This window comes from Anser cygnoides, chromosome 8 (genome assembly GCF_040182565.1).
Source record: "Anser cygnoides isolate HZ-2024a breed goose chromosome 8, Taihu_goose_T2T_genome, whole genome shotgun sequence".
Lineage (NCBI taxonomy): Eukaryota > Metazoa > Chordata > Aves > Anseriformes > Anatidae > Anser > Anser cygnoides.
The window spans coordinates 11671061-11698658 of record NC_089880.1 but is presented as its reverse complement, the minus strand read 5'-3'; the positions used below and the strand labels follow the sequence as shown (position 1 = coordinate 11698658).

Here is a 27598-nt window from a genome sequence, read left to right as displayed (position 1 = left end):
ATGGCAACTCACTTTATGATTTCAAACAGATCACTGTCTAGGAAAACACACAAAAATCTTCTGTGCCACTGACTCTAGAGAACTGCTCCATTACTTCCTAATACTGCATGACAGATTCTGATTATTTGGACACTTTGCAGGATTTTAAAAACTTTCCAAGCAGGAGCCACAAGATGGCAGCATGCATTAACTGCGTGTTACTTTATTTCAGAGCTGCAGAGTCAGCTCAAGCAGTCCTCATTCCTGTATTCCCCAAACCTCCGTCACTTACCCTGCTCCCCACCTGTGCTGCAGCAGCTGCTTAAGGCCATGCAGTGTGCTGGATCCAAAAACTGGTCCAAGTTGAAATAATTAAGTACTGCCAATCATGCAGCCCTCAAACGCTTTTATCAGCGCTGCCAAAGAAGCAGTGAGGAGCAGAAAGAGGGATGCAAATGACCTTGATGTAAAGAAAAAGATCTGCAGAATCACAGCTTAGATTTATAGAGAAGGCTGTTCAGGGAGCATTAGTTTAAAAAAAAAAATCACAGAAAATACCTTTCATAAAGTGTCATTCTGGCTGAACGTCATCCTGACTAAAAAGTACCTCTTCATATACTAATTATTTAGTCAACATACTTATTTAACTGGTGAGTCTACGTTTAATGGATGCTTATATTCATTATTTATCTCATTTTCCACAAATGAAATTAGTAACAGCATGCCAGATACTTTCTTCACGTGGCTTCTGCAACTGCATTAAAACCAGCAAGCTATCACACAATGCGACTGTGGGCTTAATTTGACCCTGTGTATTTCTGCAGGAACTGTGCTAAATAAAAATTAAAAAATAAATAAAGAAATCACTCCTCCCATTAAAAGAATCCCCACCCCACCCCAAGCCCCCAAACATAGTATGAAAGATTTGCTGGATCTGTCTTTAGTTATGCTATATTAACAGCAAAAATATGAAGAGAGAACTCATGGCTTTATATCCTTTCACTTTAAATTCTTGGTTTCTTGGGATTTTTACAAGACATCCTAAACATCTGACCCAAGCTCTTATGTTCTATAATTCCTTTTTTAAGCTTTTACATGAATATGGCATAATACTTTTTATTTAAACTCTAGCCTTTTTCCCCTGCAAAAAATGTATCAGAGGTTAGAGATGAGTTAGATTTCTACATTAGAAAGATGTTGGAATTACTGGGCTGCTACCTCTGGGACAATACACCGTGTGACCTTGAGCTAGTCAGCCTGTCATCCACCCACCTCGCCCATTTGTTCTCGGATATGTTTGCAGAGAGCTGTGAAAAATAGCATTCCACAATTACCAAGGGCTGTATTAACCATGAGAAATATTACACCCATTTTGCTCTGAACACGGTTGTTTTGCCACTCGCAGGGAAGTGGTGCTGTTTAAAAGGGTTAGAGTTGCATGGTACCACCCTACTCAGAGCCCTGGAACTGTAATTGCTGTCAAATTAGTTCTGTTCGTGCCACCAAAAAAACCACACGTCACATTTAAGGCTTTTCTTCTACAAAAACCATATTGGATGTCTTTTTCTTTATACAGAGATAAACGTCTAACGACAAGAATAACAGAACAGATGTCAACTGAGGATTCTGCATTTTAAGGGACACCTTCAGAGAGCTGAAGCCTTCATCAACAATTCTCTTCAAATTGCTAAGCAAACAAGTAAAATTCTCCAGAATGACAGCATTTTAAGATCTATCACTCTCTAAGAAGAGTACAATATAACAAAAATCCAATAGTACACTGTGCTTGTTGTTCTACAGACGACTACACATGCCCCTTGTACTAACTGTTCCCAGAAATGTTTTTATATCATTCAGTTTGGCATACACCTGCTACTCGGGAAAGTGTAAAGTGTTGCCGAAAGCTAGCTGATTTCTTCTTCAGGTACTTAGTGTTATTTTTTATTTAATTTTTAAATAGTAACTGAAGTACATGGCTAATACTAGTTTTTGCAACAACAAAGAATTTCCTAGTAGACTTACACGGTAAAGGGCAGAAAGTGAAGGTCAATAAATACGAAGAGAAATGTATATGGGGAAAAGTAATTCCAAACAATCTAGAACAGGATGCACTTTTGGCCGTTCCAGCTGTAGATGGGTGTATGGGAAGTCACTGCTGGTAGAACAGGTGGTATGCAGTGATTTCCACAGGAAGAGAGATAAAACAGCCTAAAAATCTGCAGCTTAAAGTTGATGGGATCGGAAACAGAGGATATGAGTTTGTGAAATGATGAACAAGGTGGAGAATATAAAAGGAACTTGAATATTCATTTCTTCTAATAACCTAAATGGGAAGGTCCCCGACGAAATGATCAGGTGACAGATTAACGTTAAGCAAGAGGAAGCACTTTTTAGAATACCACAATTTAATATAAGAACTCCACCGCAGAAATACAAATACATTTAAAATATAACCAACTTCATGGGAGAACAGTACAGGACACCTTTCTTCAGCTCTAATTTAGTATTACAGTAAAACCAACGGCCATCAAAACACAACAAGAAAGCTGGAACTGTCTTGATGTTATTAGGGGCAGATGTGATCCAGGCTGAATATATCTGCCATGGAGTTCCTTGCTGTAAAATTGTGGCTGGCACAGCTGGTGACTGCATATAAGCAACATTTTTTAATTACATAAAACAATGCTTTGAAAAAACAACAAACTAAAACACAAGCCGAAAATAAGAGCCTAAATATTTAGAGGTGCAGTCATGTGAAGCCTACACCAGGGATTTCCATCTGGTAGCATTTATATGCCTGTCAGCTGTCCGTGCCTTTTCAGCTGCTGTTAACGCATGGGCCAAAGGGACAGGGAGCGTACCAAGCATCATCACGAGACTGCTGGCTATGTACACTGACACCAGTGGGCAAATGTGGTCAAAATTTGTCGTTGTGTAAGCAGCTAATGGTATAAAAAGTGGGGGAAAACAGAAACGCTTACATTTGGTAGAATAAGCTTTCCTTATCCTTTCACTCTTACCATTATAGACTTGCTCTGAGGCTGCCTGTATTAACCAGATGCTGGATATCAGCGCTTATTTCAGTGTCACCCCATGTCATACCTGCCACATCCCTCCCGGTGAGGGATATACCCGTGAAATAGAGCAGTGGAGTTACGCCTCCCTATGGTTGTTGAAGATTTGCCATGCACATGTACAAAGGACCAACATATGGGTCTAGCGTGTGATCCGCCTCCAGGAATAGTTTTGCACACCCAAGAAATGACCTCTTGCTTGCATGGCACTGAGTCTCCTTACATCTCCTTACATCAGATCTTAGCTAAGGTCCCCAGGCTCACAAAGACAAAGAAACAAAGCATATATAAACGGACTTCTGCCAGACTCAGAGTACAGGAGAGTGGTGGTACAGAGCAGTAGCTCCCCCCTTCTCCCATGGGCTAAATTGTGGGTTAAAATCCAGCTGCAGACAGCTGAAACAACTCAAGAATTTCTGCTGACCTGTCATGAAGACAGATAATATTTTCTTAAAGTAGCAGTCTGTTTTCAACAGAATTGGAAATTAATCAGCATTTTTAACCTCTGTGTATCTGCAAAACTGCTGTGAAGTTATTTTCTCTGTAATTTAGCTAACTCTAGACCAGTAGATATCAGCACAGTACAGGATTAAGCTCCAGCTTGAGTTCTCAAAATGGCTCGTCTTTATGACAGTTTGTGCAAAGCCCTTGCAGCCAAACTCACCCAAGCTATCCAGGATTGTTGAAATCAAACACAGATCTTTCCCCAGCTCGGCCCAACTCTGAAATCTTCTGGATAGGCTTGGAAGCTTTTCAACAAAAGGCACCCTTTGCCTGCTGAGAATCCCATCAGCATGCAACATTTCAGTTCTGGAAAAAAATCTGAAAATAAGTTCCCAAAGTGTTTTTAAATGTTAAGAAGAAGGGAAGTATAAACTTACTAGGTTTTTCTAGTCAAAACTATTGACACATGCTAAAGGTTGAAATGCAGAACACGTGGGAAATAAACTGCCTCTCAGCTTTACCAGTGTTTTGTTCTGATCTAACAGGAGGAAGCTGGGCAGGGCAGGTTATGTTAAAGCAGTAGAGAGACCTTCTATACAACTCGTGCTTCTGCAAGAATGCTTCTTGTACAATCCGATCACCAAACCTAATGTTCGTATCTCATGTGTATTGGTCATTAAGTTCTCTGGGCTGCAGAATACCCTGTCAGGAAACACACCCGACCACCACACACATACAATGTTGAAGAAAGAGCAGAAGAGTCATCATAACACATGGAAATTACGATCCCAATTCCTACAGTAATGATTTTTTGTTAATTATTCTATGTGTATGCATACCGTAGCGTGGGAAGCTGCTGTGTATGGAAGGGGCATTTCTGGTGACAGCAAGCAGTCTCGTTAGTATCCCCAGTACAGGGAGAAGTTTGCATACACTAATTGTGTTACTTCTCACTCTGTGGAAAAAAAAGAATTAGTACAGAGACACCCTCAAGCACTTTGGACTTTCAGTAAACAGCTAAACAGATCTACACCTCTGTTACATTGGGTAGGAAAAAAATAAACAAATGAAGCCAAGCAGCAATATAGATTAACCAACCTTTTCTTACACATCACACCCCTAACAGTGAGTTTACTTAATATTAACTCTTAGGGGACGAGTCCAGAACTTTGTATCTTCTGACAGCAACATTTCTCCATAGGTTCATCTCAGTCATACAGAAGAAAGGAGGACAGAAGCAACAAAGGCTCTGTGAAAGCTTGCAGCTCGTGGTTATGCCACAGCTTATTTTCACCAGGTGTCTCTGATGAAAACACAATTTACATTGTGCTGAAATGAAGGAATGTCTTTAACAACTTCTTCCAGGCCAGCAGCTTTTCTGGCAAACATATCAGCCGGCAATATGATCAGCCCTTATTTCCATGTATATCTTTGTAACGTCTGTCTACTCTTGCTTCTACCAAAATGTGCAGCTAAGTATGCCAACTAGATTGTGGTGTAGAAGTGATTATCTGAAGATCAGGCTTCCACAAACCCAAGCGAAGCCTTAAACAGTACTCTATAAAAACTAAACAAGTAATGTCTTCTCTGTGGTAACATCGTATCACCACTCATGAATTCATACAGTTGTGTTGTAAGCTACCTTCATTCCCCAGTCCAAGCACAGATGGTTTGCATCCATTTGGGATCCATCTTTTCACTGACCTCATCGTGGCAGGACTGCAGCAGCTCAGATGACAGGTTTTGCAGCATTTTTTCATTGTGGTTAATCATAACTGTGTAACACACAACTGCAATGAGGCCTTAATATAGCAGTGGGTAAATAAACATCACACAAAACAGTTTGCACATAAGAAGGATGCTTTGGAGACAGCTTGCTCACACATTTTAACAAGTGATCTCAACAAGAACATTCCAAGCAGTGTTACAGTTCTGCCTAAGCCTCTCAGAGCATGTTACACTTTGAACACCTGATAATAATCCTAATTTAAAGAACTGGGACTCTTCAGATGTAAACATTTGCCTTTGCAGTTACTTACAAAATGATACAGTACCCCTTACTTCACAATTAAAAAAAAAAACCTTTAACATACTATGTTTACAGTTACTATAAATAATAGCCTGGGGGAGTGAAGAACTTCTCAGAAAAAATGGTTTTCTGTGCTTTCGTGTCCTCAGAGAAGCCTCTGATAATCCCTGCTTTAGAAACACTGATGACTCTCAAGCAACTTCCATTTAAGTCTTATTCTCACTACCAGTAAAGCTAAATAGCAAAATCCATCATCCTCTAAAGAAGCAACCCACATACAACATAGCCTTGTTCCGGCTGTATTCCTTATCATCACTGAAAAGTTGAGGGAATGGTATCTCGGCTATAACTCTCACAAGGTAGTGCTTGAACACTTTGTTTTAACTTAAGTATTTCCATTTTATTCCAATCAAAGATTTGCAGATTTGCTCTTCAGCCAAAAACTCTATGTATTATGGAACCACATATGCAGCTAAGAGACACATGCTTTTGGCCCGATACCAGGTAAATTCTTGTGCACGTCATATAAGACACTTACTGTGTTTAACCCCTAACCCTCTAGCATTAAAATCAGTCTCACACATCTTGTACAACAAGGTGGCTTCTCTGAACCAGACACCTGCAGGTCCATCAGCACTGCACCATCTAAAGTCTCTCCAAATCAGTTATTCTCTGCTATTATCTAATTCAGCCATGCTGTTGGAGACTGCATGGAATTTACTAGTTTCTCCTAATCAAAAGCTTCCTAATTCCATTTTAACAACATTCTGGAGCACTCATCAACCTAGCATTTTCCAAAGTTTCTCCACTAAAAGTCACACTTTGAAATCTCTCTATAGCATTTCTGAACACAGGTTAGAGAAATAAATCTAAATTAATCTTTCTTCCCAGCCTTCATGAAAACCATCCTAAACCTCTCTCTTCTAGAAGACCATAGCTTCTCCAAGGTCTTACTCTAATTTATATATTTAAACACTTAGTCGCTTGTGTCCCTCTCAATTTAAAAGATGCTTTTAACATGGATCTGCTCTTCAAGCCATCAAGTCACCAAACTTCTTGAGCCAGCATTAGTACACAAATCAGTGTTTCACATGTAATTCCACCCAAAATCCTGCATCCACCTCTGAGTGCTGAAGGAAAGTGAGGCAAACTCAGCTTTTCTCTGAAAACTGATCCTCACTCTGTTATTGACAGCTTCTGCTCAGGAAAAAAAAAAAAAAAAAGAAACAAAGCAAGGGTGAATTAATTTAAGATAAAAATATCTTCTACAAAGGAAAAATAAGGAATTTAGTATTTGATGACAAAGAATGTGAACCTAAATCCAGGATTTTGTTGTTTTTTCTTTTTTTTAAACAGTATTTAATCATGTTCTGAGACTGTTAACAGTAATAATATGAGATCAGATTTAAGATACCTCCATTGTCTTGTAATCTACAAAGAGTGAGCAAGTCAGTTCTGCTGTTACTTGCCTATGGACAGTACTTTCAGCCTGTACAGAGAAATAAAAAAAAAAAAAAAAAGAAAACTTAAGGAAAAGAGCCACCTCCCCTATTGTTTTTTTTTTTTTTAATCAACAGGACAGTCCAGTTATTAAAAAACACCAGCAGTCCACACCACGTAATGTTGTCCCACAACATGCAGACTGTATTAGCTTTCACCCTGCCAATTCTGCTTTATCCAACCTACACACAGAGACAAAAACACCTCCTGGCAGCGTCACCTGCAAGGGGCTTGCAGCTGCATCACTCACGGCTGTAGCAGCAGGTTTGCAGGAGGCTGCAGAACTCACAAGGCACTGGCAGTCCTGCTGTCACAGATTTCTTGTCACGCCCTGGATGGTCAGAGGTCATAGAGAAGAACTGGTGGCTCTTTATTCTTGTAGCAAAAGCCCAAAGCCAAGCTTAGTCAAAATCCCATTGCCAGACAAACTTTATTTAGAAATGATACAAACTTCAGAACTAGAGTTCTGAAAGCGGCAGGACCACAGGCCCCAAAGACAGATCAACTCCTGTTCGATGAGCGTTATGAGGACAACTGTTGCAAATGTTACGCATGCTCCTCTCCCCATCTTTGAATAGGAAACACTGCCAAATACGAACTCCCTATGGCAAGTTCTGGGTGATCTTGTATCCTCCAGCAAGAGACAAATTGCTGGCTGCACTGAAGTCTTGTTATTAAGTACCAGAGCTTTGTCCAGCACAGCACTACCCTGTCATAACAGTTCTCAGCTAACAGGGATTCAGTGATTATCAGGAATACAAGAACATCTTCCAGAGATGCTGGTACACTATCTCTTCCAGATGTGAGGAAAAATAGTTTACAAAGGACATGTAAAAATTGGGGAGTGGAAAAAGAAATCCCACCTTCAATAAAACACCCCAAAGGCAACAGTCTCAACATCCTATGCTGAAATGATGTTTTTTTTAATTTCACTTTCCTTCTTCTCCTTCCCCTTACCAACCCAAAGGTGAATTCCTATCAGGAGAACTCTCATGTCTATTCCCCACTCAATTCTGAAACTGCCATGGCACAGCGGGGTTGTATTCCCCTGACCCTCCCATAACAGCTGATGTTTTCTGAGCTGCCTTCTACTATTAGAAGTTGGAACCATCTCTACTTAAACAGCTCAGCTCACATCACTGGCTATAAATCAGTTTTTCTTTGCCTCTGTTTCTGCAACAGGCCAGGAAACCTGGATGTGATATGGCTCTAACTCTTCTGGAGTGACATAGTCTGGAGCGTTGCCCATCAGGTCCCGTCCCCTGAATGATTTAGGAAAAGCGATGACATCTCGGATACTGGGAGCACCAACGATGAGAGAGATCAGCCTGTCAAGTCCTAGAAGCAGAAAACAAACTGATGAACCACTTGAATTACAATGCTGTATTAATTTCTCCAATTCAGAAAATCAGAAAAATAGAGTAGATAACATTACTGGGGCTTTAAGAATAAAACTGAAGCAAATACGTGAAGAAATAATCTCAGCCAGTAAGCAGAGAAACAGACTTGCCTAGACAGCAGAAGTGCCAAGCAAAACAAAGCTTTTCAACATTACAAAAAAAAAAGCCTGTGATACACCATGGACTGCAAGACAGAGGCAGTGCCTTTGCAGAGAGAGCATAACAATGCCAGGACCACCAAGTGTCAGGAACACCATCAGCGCTCTGTTTAATTGATCTGACAAAGCTCTTGGTCAATCAGTTCTGAAGAACTAAACTAGGAGGACTTGAGAAAGAACAAGAGCCTCTGGGTGCTACTCTTTCATTGCTTATTTTTAAAACAAAAACCTGAAAGATTCTAAGAAAACAATCTGACATTCCTGTAACGCTGTATACTCCACTCAAACGACTTCTGAAGATGCCATTCCACAACACCTAGGTCAGTGCAGCCAACTCCTCATACTCCCTCTGACTCCAGAGTTTTATCTGCTTCCTGTCGTGGCACAGGTGTCCATCAGATCCATGCTGAGCCAGATCAGGGAGCTAACTTGGCAGCATTTGCTTACAGCCAGTCTAGCTCTCTGAATTGGTGAACGTAACAGAGAAAGAAGATGGCAAGTGAGACTGACGCAAAGGCTGAGGTTGTGGCAGTGACCCAAGGCATGAAGCAGTACCGTGCTGCCCCAGCCCTCTGGGCATGCAGTACAGAGAACCTGCTCTGGCTGCACAGGAAGGAGAATAGAGATGACCTAATGCTAATGAGCACACTGTTTGTAGAGCAGCAGATAAAAAACGTCCTTAGAGATACCAACACATGATTTGGTCCTTGCATAAGAACTAAAACACGTATGATACTGGAGAGGAACACCGAAACATTCTGCACTGGTGATGAGTGCCATGTTTCTTCCATAAAGCAGCTATAGAGACATAAACACTGTAGAAGCCCACAAACCGTTACCACGTTGATGTTTGTACTTGGCACCACCAAAACAGCCATCTCTGTCAGGAGGAGGCAAGGCTTTTGCTAACAAACTTGTTCTCAGGTTTGTTCATGAGAATCTAATACGCCAGAAGAAAGTCACAAGACACCTGCATTCTGGAGGACTACAGAGCACTTACCTAAAGCAATTCCTCCGTGGGGAGGAGCTCCAGACTCCAGAGCCTCAAGCAGATGGGAAAGCACCTCTGAGTCCTCCTGCAAAGTTACGTAAGAAATACCACTGAACAGACAACACTTCCCGCTAGCAACATTCAATGAAAGAACAATGGAGTCCTCCATCTCTCAGGGCTAGGAGTTATGTTTCCTTAGAATCTGAAACATATTTAAATGAAGTACTCATTTAAAACTTCGAGAGGATGTTGGAGACATCTACAGGCATTACCTTCAGCACTTTCTCCAGCACAAAACGTTGCTGTTCTGCATTATGAATTCTGATGGAGCCGCCTCCAATTTCATTGCCATTCAGCACAAGGTCATAGTGCTGGCTACGGACCTGGGAAAAGAAATGAACAAGCACCTTAGCAAAGCAGGGACAGACCCGCATTTAATGCCAACCAGCACAGACACAACAAAGATGCTGTGAATGAAGACATGACATACCACAACACTGCTTCCTCAGTGGAGCCTCATACATTCACAAACACATAAGAGTTTCCAAACACTAAAGAGGAGAAAGCTTTCTACTGAATTCCTCCGGGGGTGACAGATTCCTAGCTTTGGAATAACAGGTACACAGATTGCAACAAAAGCCCAAGAGAAAATTCCCATTCATTTCCTTTGGCTCTGGACAAAGTCCTACTAGCACATGCAGAGCAAGGCAGACTGTGCATCTCCCCAGCACTCCTCTCCTAGTTCCAGCCCCAGCAGAACTCCTGCTCTGCATTACTCAACAAGGCACAAATATGAAAGATATCACATGGACACATCTCCTACAGCTTCTTTTGTGGCTTTCTCACTGCCTAACTCCAAGCCCAAGCACGAGAAGGTCACAGTTCAAGGACCAGTCCTACCAGAAGCATGGACTGTGGCTGACAGAGGTGCATGCTACCTCAGGGTGGCGTGTAGCTTAACAGAAACTGGTCCAGTACAAGTCCTTTTGTAAAGTTAGTCAAAACCTGAAGCAATATGGGATGGGTCAGAATTCAAGATTCCTCACCTGAAGCAACCATTTCTAATATGCCCTTTTTGTCAGAGTGGTACCTAGATATTTGCTATTCAGAATAATCTGGAAGCAATCTTTTCCAAACAGCTTAAGCACAGTATAAAGTTAATTTCACAAAATATCCCTTTTTATAGTAAAAGGATTGCTACTTGCCTAGTTTTCCACAAAACGCAGCTGTAAAAGGGCCAACATGGCAGTTACCTTTGTGGGGTCAGAATAGAGGAGGTTGGTATCTACAGGATGAGGGGCAGTGAAGGGGTGATGAGCAGATTCCAGTTCAGCAGGATTCTCTTCCTTGGGGAGGAAAAGTGGGAAATCTACCACCCACAGGAAGTGAAAAGCTGTAGGATCACGGAGTGTCATTCCGGCCGCCTCCAGGAGGTCAGCACTCTCCAACCGTAGGCTTCCTAATGCAGAGCACTGCAAAAAAAGAAAGGAGCTAATGAGAAGGGGCAATTTACCGCCAAGGAAGTTGCTCATACATCAGCCGTACATCATACATGAGCTTTTCATAACTGCAGCATCACAGACAGCATAAGTTGTACTGTGGTGCTGCCTTAAAAAACATTTTTGCCTTGTCTCCTAAAAGACATCACCTTCCTGCTGAGGCAGGCTTTGACCAAAAAAAAAAAAAAAAAAAAGTAAGGAGCTGTAAAGTCCATTTTTTTCCACGTGTTCCATCCTCACAGAGCTCTCTCAGACTGACACCTCAAGCTCTACACATGTGGATTAACTGGGGAAGCACAAGTAAGATCTCACTTAACAGGCAGAGAAATGAAGGCACAGAAAGAAGTTACACGGCTTTGGCAGTCATGCAAAGTATGACACATGCAGTGCTTGGAAGGCAACATCTACTGGCAGGAATATAGAGAAGCCTTGAGACAGAATCTCCTCTCCCCTCTGCTAACAAGCAGCCGTGCTTCGCTCCTGTCACCTCATTACGGGAGACAGTTACCTAGCTGACCTTGTTTTCCAATCTGTTTAGTGCTTTAAAAAAAATTAAGTTGACGGGAGAGAAAATGAGGCACCAATTTGTTCCTGTTTTACATTCCAGCCTTCATTTCACCAGAAGCTGACTGGTGGAAATAAAAGCAATAGGTACATTTCATGCATTATTTGTTATTGCTACGTCTTCAGATCCAGAGAAACATGGAATTAGATGATGACCTATTGTAATGATCAGAGGAATTAAACTAAGGACAGGGAACCTCAAAGCCATCAGTGACATTCAACTCACACAGACACCCAGAAACGCTTCCTACCACTCGCTTGTGTTCTCCGGCTGCCAGCAGTACCACATCATCCACCTGCACGTTCAGCGCTCGGATGAGCTCTGACTGCTGCTCCTTGCCAAGAAGCTTTGTAAGCAGAGACTTCAAGCTTCCATCAGGCCTGCAGATAACATCCATGACCTCCTAATGCAAGATCAGTAAAAGAATATGTTCAGTTCAGTGCTGCTGTCTCTTCTCTGGAACCATGACGTGTTCCAGCACTGTCTCTCAGCAAATAGCCTTATTAAAAACAGCTCTTCTGCCTTCCTCTACCTGCACGTGCTTTTATACACAGCTCACCATTCACTGCTGCCAATGCTTCAGCAGTGTTTCTGTCTCACCTGGCTGAACTGGGATTTTGCAGACTCCTTTAATGACTCCAGATCTTTATTTTTAAGGTATCTCTGGGGAAAGAGCAAGAAAAGACGCATCAAACAGCAGCAAAATCTATGGAAAGCCAAGACAGGATTCAAATCTATTGTCTGAGCTGTTTCCAAAGCTCTTGAGTTCTTTTCTTTCTAGCACAAGATTTGCATGATGGCTGTGGAATAAGAGGGCCTGCAGCATCAGACTGCAGCTGAGTGTGTCTTCTCCAAGAAAGTGGTCCCTCTAGGCAGCAGTTGTACTCCCTGCTTACAGACCAGATGTAGCTAGTCAGTAGTGTTGGATCATGCCAACTAACTGCCTCCAGCATGTGGGTTACAGAGCAGGAACAAGGTTACAACATCACACTGCTGATGGTGAAGGCAAAACTCCACGTAGGCTAATCCTTATATGCAGAGGATATGAAAACTTCCATCAAGTTACTGATTTTTTTTTAAACTACTTTAAGGTAGAGAGGCTCCAGATTCCACTTGTTTTGCAAATGCACACCTTTAGTGCCCTCTCGTGGGAAGCCAGGAACTTGTGCTTTCAGCCAAAATTAAAGGAATCCCAAAAGGAAGTCCTATTCCCCAAATAAAACTAGGTGTCTAGTGGACACCTTTTCCCCTTCCTGCTTATGCTGCAAAGACGCTCACAGCCGGAATTAAATCTGCTTCCCTGCCAAGATATGTCAAACATGGCTCTCAATCTACTGTCAGCCTTGGATTTGGTTGGTGACAGTCTCATTATAAGATGTGAGTAGTGCCCACAAATGCAACAGAAGCAAACAGGACAGACTTTTCTCTCATTAGCCCAGAACAGAGCTGTGCCATACCTGGCTCTATTTCAACCTCTCCTCGCAGGGCACAATTTATTATTCAGATGTTATCCTTGACATAAGCAAGCCAAAACCCCAGGAGGCTTCCCTATCCTTAAGGGACCTCGCAGCCTTGCAGCTCTGTTCTCCTCCCAGCCTTCATGAGGACAATATACTACAAAATCACATTTTTCCCATCGCCTCATCACCTCCATTCCCCTGCTTCTAACAACCCTCAGCCCAACCTGACGTCACTCACAACCAATCCCAAGTTCCCTGAAGGACACCACTCCCCCAGTCACAGCAGGGAACATTTCCATACCAACAAAGGAATTCAAATTGGTATTTTATTTCATAAACATACGCATTATGTAAAAGCATCACTTACCACTCCCTGAGGGATACAAATAGCTTTGACAGTGCCATGCGGGTAACTGAGCGCATTCTGCACAAACTGAATGTCCGATCTTCGTAAAATATCGCTGATATCCACTATCTGAGCAAGGAGAGAACACAGGAAAAAGCAGTGGTGGGAAGAACGTGAAAAGAACACGAAGCAAGAATCCTGCTCCTGGGTCTTCCTGCCTTCAGAAACCATCCCCTGGGACACAGCTTCCTTACTAAGAGAAATCAAAAGGTTCACAGAAAGAAATGAATGGGGCCCAACGTGAATAACCATTAGAAGACAGACGACTACAGAGACAAATATGAAAGGCAGCCAGAAAAACCCTGGAGACATTATCTTCAGAATAGTGGTCTAAAAATATACATTTTCCCACAAACAAGCCAACCCTTTTCTTCTCTAAGGGATCATTACCTGTGCAAAGCAGTGATGATGGGAAAGGCACCTTGGGTATATTACGTAATTTAGAACTCCAGTTAACCACGTACACGTGATTTAATCAAAGATTATTCCTAAAACACTAACAGGAAGAAAAAGAAAAACCGCACGTTTCCAACAGACAAGGCTCACCTTCATCCCAAAACGGGTGTCTGGTTTATCAGTCCCATAGTCAGCCAGTGCCTCCTCATAGGTCATGGAAGGGAAAGGAGTCGTAATGGCGCCTCTTTCCTGAGGCCAGGAATATTGCAGGAGGCCCTCTATCAGCCCCTGGATCCCAGCCTGATCCACAAATGACATCTCTATATCTATCTTAAAATAGAAAATAAGAGAGATCCCACATTAGCTACAGTTTTTGCCTTTGCACTGCTACTTGCAGAAGCTCTTAAGCCAGCATAAAAGGAAACAAAATATTAAATTAAATCATAGCATGACTGCATTAGACTAAGGGTACGTTTACAATCTCCCTACAGCCTGCTGACTCAGGCAACAACCTCCTCAGAGTACTAAATGAGGTAATGATGACAAGGACAGGGAGAGAAGCCTTGAATGGACCGAGCTAACTCTGCCTGGGCTCTCAAGGCTGATGAACAGGATGCCCAGCTCTGCAGGACAGCAGCAGAGATGCATCATCAAGTACAATCATTGCTGCAACACAATCCCACATCTACTGACTGGCACTTGGGACTGTACAGTCAGCTGAGGACCATAACCAACCTGTGCACGTCCCAAACCAACTGCAAGAGGCTGTGGCTGTGAAACACGCAACAAACAACATTCTAACCCCCAAGCAGCACAAGGACCAGCAGACGCCAGGCCTTCGGAAGGTAAAACAGCTACGAGGTTTGTTTGTGTGAGGCAGAGGGTGAAAGGTAGTGCAAGGTGGTTACCTGAGTGAATTCAGGCTGCCTGTCAGGCCGTGAGCCTTCATCTCGGTAGCAGCGAGCAACCTGAAAGTACCTGCAATAGTACTTACATTTAGACTCCAATTTAAAGTACCCTACATTAAATTGTGACTATGGAACTGATCAGCAAAAAGAACGCTCTGCCCTGTATGTAGTGGATTATTATAGCCCTGGTTGTTGCCATCCCTTCAAGAGTGTGACATTTTGAGTGGAAGCAGCCGTATCAGCAGCTGTGTCCTTCTCCAGCCATACCCTCCAGAGGCACGAGGAGGCTACCAGGTGAGCTGTGGCCTGACAGGGCACATGCAACGCCTTTTCCCACCTTCCACACCAAACATGGACCTTACTGAGGGCCATACAAAATTCATTCACGGTCAAGACCTGGTCTGAAGTCCACTGCAGGAATATCTCCCTCTCCTTTAGTTCTATTGGGAGGAACAAGCCCAATTAAAAGCTTTGTACCTATGCATCTGGAGGATGAGCTTCCCTTGCCTCAGTCACGTTCAGTTGACCAGCCTCATCTCAGTCAGTTCTCAAGGATACACTGCATGAGGCTTTTTATCATAAACTAGATCTTCTGCCCTTCAGGCAGACTGTCTCTGCAAAGCTTATTCCTACGTCTGTGCTTAAGATCAGGTTTCCGTTTTAAAACAGTGAAGATTTCAACCATCAAACAGGGATAAACTTCTGCTTACTAGGCAGCATTACTGCTAACGAGCCTGGCCTAGGATAATTCTAAGTACTTAAGGATCCTGCTTTGAAACAAAGCCATTGGCAGGAAGTTCTTGGGGAAGTCTCTAAAACCTCACACTGCAAAAGAAACAAACCCTAGACAGGACAGGCAGAGAACGGCAGTTCAGGTAACTCTTACCTGTCCACGCCTCCAACCATGAGGAGCTGCTTGAATTGCTGAGGACTCTGAGGCAGAGAGTAAAACTTGCCCGCTTCCCGTGAGGGCACAAGGAATTCTTTTGCCCCCTGGCATGAGAAAGAAAAGTTCACACAGTTCAGCAAGTGACCTCAATTCCCAACTGAAAGAAAAGCGACCTGAATACAACCAGCACACAGATCTACTGCCTTCCAAGAGTCATTGGGTTTTAGGCCATTTTTCCCCCTTTCTTTTTCAGATTCATCTCTCTCTCATCCTGGCTTTACTTGGCTCAGAATGTCACAAGTGGACAAGGAATGGCAAAAGCATAAAGTTCATCAAGGATAACAGATGGATCTGAAAGAAAAGGTCACCTCAACTTTTTCACCTGAGTACCTGAATAGAGATTTCCATTCCCTACAATCAGCCCATCCAATAAAACGCATCAAGTGGAGCATTCTACATCCTTCCTCCCACAGATTCTTTTTTGTTTGACAGCACGAGGTCACTCTGTAGCCTTTCCCTCTACTATGGGGGTAGTTCACTCCAAGAACTTGTTTTCAAAACCTTTGCCCCTGAGGAAAATTACAAAGGGATTTAAAAGTTTTGGAGAAGGGCAATGGAATTGCTGCCTTGTTTCCACAGGCAGCCAAGCTAAACACTAAGATTCAGAGGCTGGTGTTTTAGTTCTGGACCTCTACCTTCAAAATTGTAGGCAAGCTAGCCAGGAGCCTGGGCTAGGATCCTTTTGCTGAAACCAGCAGTTGATGTGGCTGCAGTTGGGTTGGCAGGGAGGAGTCCTTTCTCCACATCCTGAGAAGGAGAAGTTTTATTTCTGTCACCTGGTCTATTCCTTCTGCCTTATAAATCCATCTTGGCTGCTCAGCCACTTATACCAAGGTTGTGCCAGAGAATTGGGGCATCACTGAGGAAAGTAAAGGGGAAATACACTGCTGCTTCATACAGACCTGCACGCCCACATAGGCTTTACATCCATCTACCACTTACGTTTACTGGCCAAAAATCTTTTTTTTCACCAGGACAGACTCCACGCCTTTGCACAGTCCAGCTGTGTGACAATGTTCTGAAGAACTAAGAAGCAACTCCAGAGATGATGCACACGGTGACACACACTAAGGCAGACTACACTCTTACAGAGGTAGCTGGAGGATGGCTGTGGAATGACTAGCAGCTATTGAGAGCAAATATAGAACAGCTCGCCACTTTAACAGACTATATAGCCTGGGCAAGCCTCCAGCCTGCTCATCTACTGCAACATGGGCTGGCTGCAGCCTCAACAGGTCTGTACCACGGTCCTCATAACCACTCTGCACAAACCCCATCCGAACCTACGTGCAATATCATTATTTCATCTTCAAATGTGCATTCAAGGTGGGGATGTTCCTTTCTCTGAGCATGAGGGAGCTAGTAAGGTCAGAGGTATCAACACTTTGCTCCCACCGGCCTGCCTCTGGCAGCAGAGCTAAGTGGAAGACAGGTCAGTGCAGTGCTTCCTCGAGTGACCCAAACAGTTGTATCAACAGGCTATAAATAGCGTTTGGAAGCGAGCAGGCAGAGACCTGTTGCAACATCTAGCAAAACTTTAATCATTTCTTGAAATCTGGGTCCGCTTCTGCTTCCCTGACACTTCCTGCTCGCCATTGCCTCACATGAGATATGGGCGTTAGTCTTGGCTGGCGTCACAGTCCAGGCCTAGAAACAAACACAGCTGCAATTTGCTCAGCTCTGAGAGAAAGAAATACCTGATGTGTGAAGGAAGGCTGCTGCGCAGCAGAGAAATGGCACCAAGACTCAGAAAATGATTACTGTCCTCTGTCAGAAGGAGGGCATAAAGCTATCATTCAGAGAAACTTAAAATTAAAAATTGAGCGGAATATCTGAGCACCCCTCTTAAAGTACAAAGAGGTTACCATACAAACAATAATTAAAAAAACATCAGAACATGTGTATCCTAATCTGAGTCAAATATTCCACACTCTACAGACCTCCTTCCATTCACCTAGGCAAGTCAAGACAGAAATACTGAAGAAACACTGAACTTTCAAGCAATTAAAGAACAATACATCAAATAAACTGATAATGAAATGCATTTTTTTCAGAATTTCCTAAGAACTGCAGCAAACTGAGGTCTTTACAGAGCCTGATTATAAATCCTTCAAAGGTAGTTGAAGTCTTCAGTACTTTCTAAAACAGCTTCCTTTGCCATCTTTAGCTCCCACCACAGGTAAACATCGATCACTGAGCTCTGCCCAACTGTTGATTCAAATCTGGTATCAACATCTCAGATCTTTTTGCAGCCATTAGGTTGGACACATACAGGACTTTAAGTCTTACATAAATACCTAATGGAGAAACTGGGTGTATGGTATCACTGTTGACGGTCTGGATTCCCTGCTGGGCAATTACACAGCCTCAGCTCGTTTGCAGAAGTAAATCTAGAAATTCTAGGCTACCATCACAGCCTAGAAATGCAAGAGGAAAGGACCTCCTTTACCCCATTATAAAATCCTACTTGTGAGGAAACAGCTGTTTCTGTATTAAAAAATCTGTTAATCAACTTGTTCTGAAATACCCAGAAGGAGGTTTCTACACCTCTTGCTTGGCAAGACTAATGTCTAACAATCCACAATCCGTGACAGGGGTCTACATGCAAGAACTCCGTTATGCTAGCTGCATCAACAATTCCTGGTCTATAGCTCCCTTGCCTGGGATTAATTTGGAAATGAAAGAAAGGAATATGAACTCACAAGTTAAAATGGCTCGAGTACTGCCAGTGCAGTAACCTACCAGTTAAGAGATAAATGCTAGGGAAACTGTGCTTAGAGGAAGATTTTTGTTTTGATAATCTGTCCCAGGACAGGACTTGCATTCAACATGCTCTACAGGAAGCTTTTTTCTTTTATAGTAATTGAAGGCTCAAGGTTAAGGCACAAGGTACCACATCTTCCCTCTCACTCCCTCTACTAGTAGAAGGATCAACGCATCGTATCAGAAATTGGCACACAAGCTGTTACCTAGCGAGGGAACAGCATGAAGGTTAGTGGCAAGTGACAATAATCCAACCATGAACTGCCTAGGCAATTGCAGTAGGCTAAAATGCGTTAGTAACAGCATACATACCCCTGGGGTTCTCTTAAAGAGCGTTGGAGTTTCTACATCCACAAACCCTAAGGAACAAAAACGTGCTTCAGACACAGAATACGGTGACAGCAGAGAAAAGAACTGGTATGGTACAAAATAGGATGGAGTAAGGTAAGTTAGTCAGCTCAGTAAGTAATCTAGCACACAATGTAGCCTCTCCAAATCTCCAGACTTCACTGTTTCTAACTCGTGCATTGCCAAGTTTAAAGACTCTGAGCTTCCCCAAGGGCTGCCAGAACTGCTGATGACAGAGGACTCCATATAGCCTGAGAAATAGTTAATTCTCAATCCATTTTGAACTAGGCTTTGGTTTTCTGAACAGACCTTCAATCCATCCCACTTATATGCCTTGAGTTAAGTGACCAAAAGGGGGAAACTACTTGCAAAAAGCCTTTGTTCACTTAAATTTCTGGATATGGCTTATTTGAAACAATTGTTTTATAGCATGCTAAGATATTTCAACATACTTTGTTCTTTAGACCTGCCAACATCTCCCTGAATTCCCCACTGCAAGCAGACAGATTCTTACCAAGTGGAAACTGTTTGGAGTTTTAAGTAGGTTGGTAACCTCTCCAGCAACAGGAAAGGGTATAAAGGAACTCTAAAATGCCATATGCTACACGCTGTTGTTCAAGCACTTTTCTTACCATGGAGGTTACACAGATACTCCCGCATCCTCATCACTATCTGGGATCTCAGCCGCAAGTTGTACTGTAACTGGAAGCTGCGCAGGTCCAAGTAGCGATACTGCATGCGTAAGGCCTCTGATTTCTGGAGATAAGAGACAAAAATCAAACTGCATGTCCAATGAAGCTGCTCCCAAACCCACAGGTAAAAAAAGGTGGAAGCTAAGAAAGAATACTGCTCAGTTGTCACAACCCACCCATTACCCACAACCTGCATGGAGAAACATCAGCCACTGAGAGCATCTCCACGCATGACAATTTTCTTTTTTTTAAAGAAAAAACGACAGACATTTATTATTCTATCATAAGAGTAGCCTCAAAAAAGCTCAGGATTTCAGCCCCCCTTATTATGAGCCCACTGCAACAGACTGTAGCAATCCTCCTCAGGATTTCTAAGTGGAAGAGCAGTGTCATACACAGATCTAAAGGAACTACCAAATGGTGAGATGCTCTTATTACAGACAGGAAAACTGAAGTACTGCAGATGGTGAGAACTGTCCAGAATCTGTAACATGCTAGGAACAGGACCCAGCTCTCCCAAATCCTACTCTTACTTATCAGTCATGTTCAATGGCATAGAGAAGACCTTAACAGTGATGCCTCTCAGACACCACAGAGACTACACTAAAAATAACCTTTTATAAGACTCTGTACTTCCAGAGGAAGAAAATCCTCTGGCCAGCTAGCTCCTTGTCCAGATAAGACTAAGCAGCCTTGACTTAAAACATAGCAGTGCATTGGCAGGTTCTGTTTCACACTCAAAAGAGCCAGAATAGCCTGAATTTATTCCACTCTTCCCCTTACCATCTGTTCTTGAAGTGATAATTTAAAACCCTCTGCACTGGAATAATTCAAGCCTTGTTTTCTGCTTAAGTCCAATTAGAATTACAACCTCACAGCTAACAATAAGCACATCCTATTTTAAATGCCACCCTTCCTCCAAAGCAGAGCTAGAGATAATCAGATGAAGCTCTCGCAGATGTTTTGCAATCACCCTGGGCAAATTCTCAATTTACTGAAAAAACACTACTTGGGTGCCAGAGAAAAATGCAGACACCTTGATGAAATCCTTGATTTCAAAAGGCAGCTTCTTGCAGGAGTTTAGGATCTCTGCAGTCTCCACCTTCACTTCAATGTCCCCGGTTGGCATTTTCTGGAGCAAAAAGCAAGAAAAAATTAGATTCAAAACTTAGGGAAAAAAACTGCCCAAAGGTATTTCACAGATGATCAGGAGGAAAAAAACATATGATTATCCTCCCTGCCTTCTAACACAGTATAATTCAGAGAACTTCTGTCAAGGACAGATTTCTCCTAGATTTCCCTTCTGTTCAGAAAAAAAACACAAGCCAGCTCACCAAAAATGACATGTTCTTTCCTAGCAGTGTACCCAACTCCACAAGAAATAAAATTGCTTTTCCTTTGCCTTCTGCTTCAATGACGTGCTGAGCACAGAGGAACAGTCAGGCCCAGAGCCTGGTAGGGCACATGCATTTGGACAAAATACTAGTTCCATTAGCTCCAGTGAAATAACACAGTATGAATTTTAGAGTGCATTAGCAGCATCACCATTACCCTTCAATAAAGTCAAAAAAGGCAACTTGTTCAGAACTGGAAGTTCTGAGAAGTTCCTCACACCAGTTCTCAGAACTAGTCTTCTTTTTCTTAAATCCCGAGGGAAAGCAGATAGCTTCCCCAACTTAATACTGTGCCACGCTGAAGTTCACTTGGTCCTACAGAACTCTTTCTATTTACTAGGGGAAAGAATGCACAAACTTCCAGCAAAATGATAACTGATTAAAAGAAATAAAAACATGGCTTGAAGCTAGCATCCTTTACGGACATCTGTACGTGGTCAGAGCAAAATAAATAAATATAAAAATTATAGTCATAAATCCAGGGTTCTCTTTCCAGGCCTGCCAGTGATGCAGGATGGCAGACTGCACACAATCCTGACAGATTATCTACAGCTGATTACAATGAAAACTAAGAAATGCACATTTTTAGAAGTATTGAACCTCTGTTTCCTATACAATGAGAACAGAAAAATTTACTGAGTGAGAAACAGGTCATCACGTACTGTGGAACACATAGTGACAGCACTTATTTTCAGGAAAATTAAGTTATCTCAACCACAATTTGAAAGACTGAAAAAGTTAGTTTTTCAGTGGTCCTCATTATCCTTTCAAAGGGCTGGAGTAGAATTTAAATCATAGGCATCTGTAATATGCTGTGACATTCTCCTAAGTTCCATGTCATAGCAGTTACTCCTGCCTCACATTATCTGAGGACAGGCTGTCACACATCTCAGAACAAAACTGCCTGTGGCAAAGCTATGACGCGCATAAACCACCACAAACCCACTACCCAGTGCTCTGTTCCGCAAGGAATAAAAAGCTTGAGAGACCCCAGCATCCTCACCGGATTCTCCTGCCCCGGGGGCCGAGAAGAGACAATCCCAGTCACTCGCACAACAGACTCCACTGGCGCATTGGATAACAGCTTCCTCACGTGGGAATGTGCCTGCAAGAAGATGCCAACATCTCTCAGAAATTCAAAGAACTGGACAAAAGCACCAAGCTCCAAGGCCTCATTTGTTAATGGCCTGTTTGAATCAGGGACCACTGCTTACAATCCAGAAGAAACAGCATTAGTGCTTCTGATGCAGCATCACAGAAGGGCTCTCATAACGCCGAAGTCTGCTTATGTGTCAGAGCCCTCCATCTGACCAAAGACCTCATTCTGCCCTCAAGATCTGCTGGACACAAGCTATCAGAGAAGAAAAAGCTTGAGACTCATACTTAGGTAGCACTTACCTCATCCTGTGGAAGGATGATCTGGGTGAGTCCCTGGAAATCCCTCAAAACCAGAAACAGGCCTTGTCTGATCCGTGAAAAACACAAAAAGAAAATAATTTCATCAAGAATCCAGTCGTCTTTTGCTTTTTAAGCCAAAGCAGGTGGCAACTAGCTACCATCTATATCTTGTGACTAATACCTCAAGGCACTTCCAAAGTAACATACATACACATACTTTTCCCACATCCGAACCTAATCTGAACAATTTGTTTCAGATTTCATACAGTCACAGACAAACAATGTGCAAATAACTAGGAGAGACAGTATTTTGATTTGAATGTTAACCCACATAGACCATGGACTCTGAACACATGCAATTCTTAGAGATTTCCTGCTGAGAAACATTATCCAGATAAACACATTTAGATGAGCAATAAAACTAAAGTTCACATCGATACCCCCCACTTAAAAAAAATCTTAAAAAAAAAAAAAAAACAAAAAGAAAACCTACAACCATAATAACAAGAAGAACACTAATCTCAAAAAAGTTTCACGTGAGCAATCCATGCTCCTAGACCCAGCATCACAAATCTTGATCTCTTCAGCTGCAATAGTGACAGCTACCATTGTACTTAAACCATCACGAAGCTGTCAAATTGAACACGCTCTGACTGCCTTTAAAGGCAAAAGCACAACAATGTCATTGCTACAATCATAATTCTGTTCCTGGAACTGCACCTACGACTGCTCACAGATGAGATGTTCAACTCCTCTTCATAAAATCCATGCAGACCATCCCTGCAGAACGATGCTGGATGAAATTAAGCCTCACTGCACTGTAAAATGCAAAAGGCTACTTTTGATGCTAATTAGTTTCATCAAAACCATAGGACCTATCTCCTTTTTTACAAGCACATACCCAAGATCATAACATTTAAGAGTTATACTGCAGGTATGCTTTCTACCCTATATTTGCAAAATGTACAACTGCATTAGTAATGATTATATCGCATCACTTATAGCCAACTGTTGGAATTAACATTTCATCCTCTGTTTACTAGCTTCTCATATTTTTTTTTGAGCAAAGCATGCATACTTTAAATATGCATCATTACATGCTATAGCTGAAAAGACAAAAACATCTTTTGCCTAAAATTTAAGGAATGTATATAAAAGCAATTATATTGCGTGGAAATTATATAGGGGTGGAAAGAAGATCAATTAATATTTGTACCAAACTCTAACATTTTAAATACTGCTCTGGCATGATTCTCAACTGTTTTAGTCAGATACTTCAAAAGTAACCATGGCAGGACATGAAAAGATAACTTCTAGCATAAAAAACACTGGCCTAGAGTATACATTGGATCTGGCAATTAAGCATCTCAGTTTTCAGCTTGGCTTGCATTTACCTTTGATACTGAATCCATCCATACAGAGTGACCTCTTGTCCCACATGAGCAGAACGCAACTCTCCACAGGTGTTGGTCCGAGCGACAAAGCTATTGAAGTCTCAAACAAATAAATAAAATGTTATAACTTTTGCAGACAGCCAATATGTGAAGCAGTGCTGCGATTTTTTTCAGAAGTTCAAATACAATTTGGACATACACATGAAGAGATTACTTCACATAATCCCATCATGACCACTATGAGACCTTGGTACATAAATATGAGATGAAATTGCACAAAACACATTTTAAAGAATTAGTGCTATGTCCCAATCATACTTCCACATACAACTCTGAGCGCAGCCCAGCTGCAAACTTGCTCAGCAAATTTCAGGGATGAGAGAAGCAAAAGCCGCAGAGCAGCCCTGAAGCACGCTGACAGCTCTGCACTTAAACCCACAAGACCCAGCAGAAGGGGGGCTTGGGAAGCCAAAACTAAACCACACCAACACCCAGCACGTTGGCATAAATCAGCTTCCTGTCCGCAACAAGTGAAAGGCCTGAACAACAACTACAGAAGGCTTTCTGTAGACCCCAGCATGCCTGGCATCATGGCTTAGTTATAAAACCAAACACATCATTCAGAGAATGTTTTAGACTACCAGCTTGCAAGAAAAAATATAGGATGCTATTGACTATATATATATATATATATATATTTGAACTACTCTCCCTGGCTGCCTTCATCACAGCCTTTACAATTAAGGAAGTAACACATGGGGCAAGAAGCTTTGTTTTGCAATTATTCTTATGTTAGGTATTTGGTTCCCCCTGTTCTTAATAGATCTTGCATGCCACAGGAGAAAGAAGAGGCAAATGCAAAGTAAGTGCTAGGGGAAAAAACTACAAAAATTGGTTTTGTTGTACTTTTGAATCCCAATTCACTGTGAGATACCAAAAGTTGGGTAAGAATGAGTTCTAAGTGCAGACGCTATAAAAAGCGCCCCAGGTGCAACACCTGCCGACGACCGAGGCCCTGGCCTTCAGCGCGGGCTCCCCTGCCCCGGGACCGGCGGGGCAGAAGGGGCAGAAGGGGCAGGGGGCAGCCGGCCGGGGCCGGGGCCGGGGCCGGGGCCGGGGCCGCTCCTCACCTGCAGCCCCGGGCGCCGAGGCAGAGCCGCGGGCCGGCCGCGCCAGCTCCCAGCCGAGGCGGGGCAGCCCGCCGCGCAGCAGCCGCAGGACGCGGGGACAGGGCATGCCGCGGAGCCACCCACGGAAAAAAGGGGCCGAGAGGGACCCTCAGGCTGCTAACAACGAGCGGCAAGCGCCGGTTCTCCTCAGCGAGAAGCCGCCGGAGCGCGAACCCCTCCCAGCCCCAGCCCCGCCGCCCGCCCCTAAGATGGCGGCGGGGGCGGTGCTCGGCGCCGCGGGGACAGACGGGACGCGCGTTCAAACGGCGCCCGGCGGGGAGCGGCCCGGGGCCATGGAGCCGGCCGAGGGGGCTGCGCGGACGCTGCCCAGCACCGGGCGGGTCTCCGTGGCCGGGAGGATCTCCGGAGCCGGGCGGCTGTCGCGGGGGCCGCACCTCAGGAAGCTCAGCGGGCGGCTCGGGGTCAGCCCCAGCGGCCGGGAGCTGCCGCCGGGCTCGCAGGTAGGGCCGGGGCCCGGCCGCCCCCTCAGCGCTGCTAAGGGACTGAGGGGAGCGCTGCCATCGCTCCTTGTTTCTCGTTTGTTCCTAGGAGAACGCGGATCCGCAGAAAATCGCGTTTCTTCTGCGCAAGCAGTGGACCCTGTACAGCGTGACCCCTCTGTACAAGTTCTCCAGCGCTCACCTGAAGGACTACGGCCGGCAGCTCGGCGCTTTCATCGCCGCCGAGAAGCAGAAAGGGCTGGCGGTGGAGGTCGGGGTCGAGCTGGGCATCAAGGTGGCTGTCTCCAGCCTGCCGGGCCTGAAGGGCAGCGACCAGGACCACGCCGCAGTTCTCGTGCAGGTAAGGGGTCTCGCCAGCAGCTTTGAGGACTACTACTACTGCTTGCATCTCACAGCCTGCTTTTGCTGCCGTAAATTACCCCATCCCCTTCAAAAGTCCCAGCTATGTGGAACAATTACTGCAGTGTCTGTTGAGACTTAATAAAGGTGCCTTCTGGCCACTTTCAGCTCAGATGGAACATCTCGTAACACCAATGTGTGTGTTTAAATTTGGAGTTCTGAGTTCAACTCCCTTGTTAGATCACAGTAGGAACACAAGGAGCACTCCTCATGTTTTAACTCAGCTCAATTTACTGCAAGAACTTTGACAGGTTATTGAACTTCATGGGTGAAATTGGTATAATTCTGCCTCCTGGCCATAGCCCCCATCCAGTTAGTACTTCTGCAGTGCTTTGCCTTGAGCAAAGTGCCAAGCTCCCTCAGTATGGCTATAGTTACAGGATGTACCCTGAACCCGCTTTTCCAAATGAAACATCATAAACTCAGATTTGAGGAGTGTTCCTAGTGGTGTAAAAAGTGCTTTTCCCAAAGATCACACCTTTTGGGGATGTAATGGATAGATTGAATAACTGTGTGAACTTTACAGAAAAGGATGTTAAGCGTGAAGTCCTGAGAAAAATCTTCCACCAAATACTTGAAATAATAAAACCCATCTTCAACTAAAAAAAAAAAAAAGGAAAACTTGCTCTTTAGCATTCAAACACTTCTTTTCCCCAATCCAGCTTTCCTTGAAATCATCTGCTTCTCAGAAAAAAACAGAAGAGAAACTGATATGGTCAGGATGGTTCTGCTGTGTGGCTGGAGATGATCTTTCATTGAATGTGCTGGAGGACTTCACGTGTTTACCTTTGTTTCTTGCTAATGGGGCAGAGAGTTACACATCCCTTGTTGGAAGTTGGTTTCAGAAGACTTTTGACTGCTGCTTCCGTCGCTTAGTCATCAGCCCTCTCATTCTCACTTGGATGGCAGCATTGTGGACTGGATACAAAGTGGACAAAACTTCATCTGCCATCGAACTCGTTTTCTCTGTTCCCCGTCTGCCCCAGCCTCTGGATATTTCATATGCCATTCACACAGAGGATGCAAAAGCTCTGTGGGACACTGTCCAAAAAACTCCAGGAGAGATCACTCAAGAAGAGGTGGATGTCTTCATGGACTGCCTTTACTCTCACTTCCACAGACACTTTAAGATTCACTTGTCAGCTACAAAACTGGTCAAAGTTTCTACAGGAATTGCCTCGGCACACTGTGATGGGATTATAAAGGTGAGGTTTTAGATAGCATGTTATCCTAATACTGGGCAACTAAAAGAGTTGTACCTGACTAAAAATGCCTTCCTTTTAAAAATTAAAGCTGCCTGCTTTTTATGTATAACTTCCTACTAGAAGTTAGTTGAATTTTCAAGTCTTCCAGATCTTGGTCCCTCCCTTTCTCCTTCATCATGGAGGTATTGCTTCCTCTCAGTGCAGGAAATCTGTAACTTATCACTGCACCTTTTTTCCATCATAAGGAATAAGACTGTACCAAGATGAAATTCTGAAAAACTAAGCTTTGCTGGAAAACATCTCTTAACAATTTTGGCCTTTGGTAGGACAATTACAAAGCACTGAACAGTAGTGTTGCATTGCCTGTTTTTTTACCTGCAGCAGTTTAAGAGTGGCAAAAACAACTTTTTGTGTTGCAGGCAAGTAAACATGAGATTCTCAGACCTCCTGAGAAAGCATTTTCTAGAAAGTGGGGTTTATGTACTCCATAGCCCCATTATGGTAGAGTTGTAACCGAGTTTAAGTCAGACATCTGTATAGCAAAATATGGGTACTTGAGGAAAGCGGCAGCCTAACTTAAGTTCCTAAAGAAGGGAAGTAGCCAAAGAAGAAGTGCT

At 43.3% G+C, this 27598-nt stretch overlaps 3 protein-coding genes across 8 annotated transcripts in view; 1 reads left to right on the top strand and 2 right to left on the bottom strand.

Annotated features, from left to right (window-relative positions):
- The window catches only part of RGS8 (regulator of G protein signaling 8), a 41747-nt gene extending 34369 nt beyond the window's left edge, over positions 1 to 7378 (bottom strand). For all 6 annotated transcript variants that reach the window (XR_010833127.1, XR_010833128.1, XM_067001333.1 and 3 more), the window contains exons 1-2: positions 7247 to 7378; positions 3718 to 7015 (exon numbers count right to left, since the gene is read on the bottom strand). The gene's annotated coding sequence lies outside the window, so the exon portion shown is untranslated. The remainder of the gene's footprint in view (positions 1 to 3717; positions 7016 to 7246) is intronic.
- Positions 7379 to 7427: 49 nt separating this feature from the next.
- DARS2 (aspartyl-tRNA synthetase 2, mitochondrial) lies at positions 7428 to 25013 on the bottom strand. The gene is made up of 17 exons (XM_067001331.1): positions 24878 to 25013; positions 23748 to 23847; positions 22354 to 22420; positions 21959 to 22060; positions 20598 to 20693; positions 19502 to 19625; positions 18834 to 18880; positions 15696 to 15802; positions 14810 to 14879; positions 14052 to 14231; positions 13467 to 13574; positions 12240 to 12302; positions 11890 to 12042; positions 10829 to 11047; positions 9848 to 9958; positions 9585 to 9660; positions 7428 to 8364 (listed from the first exon to the last, which is right to left on the bottom strand). Exons 1-17 carry the CDS (start codon positions 24981 to 24983, stop codon positions 8177 to 8179), a joined length of 1917 nt encoding a protein of 638 aa, XP_066857432.1. The 5' UTR covers positions 24984 to 25013; the 3' UTR covers positions 7428 to 8176.
- The window catches only part of CENPL (centromere protein L), a 5752-nt gene continuing 3135 nt past the window's right edge, over positions 24982 to 27598 (top strand). The window contains exons 1-3 of the mRNA XM_048054220.2: positions 24982 to 25377; positions 25466 to 25717; positions 26439 to 26981. Coding sequence (XP_047910177.2) covers positions 24982 to 25377; positions 25466 to 25717; positions 26439 to 26981 — 1191 coding nt within the window. The remainder of the gene's footprint in view (positions 25378 to 25465; positions 25718 to 26438; positions 26982 to 27598) is intronic.

Bases quoted from the DNA above. Each gene is read 5' to 3' on its own strand.
- DARS2 (XM_067001331.1), bottom strand. From the start codon at position 24,983: ATGCCCTGTCCCCGCGTCCTGCGGCTGCTGCGCGGCGGGCTGCCCCGC. The intron at 14,880-15,695 runs GTAAGAGTTACC...GTACTATTGCAG, and splicing joins ATGGTTGGAGGCGTGGACAG to GTACTTTCAGGTTGCTCGCT. The intron at 11,048-11,889 runs GTAGGAAGCGTT...CTTTTTTTGCAG, and splicing joins CCGGAGAACACAAGCGAGTG to TGCTCTGCATTAGGAAGCCT.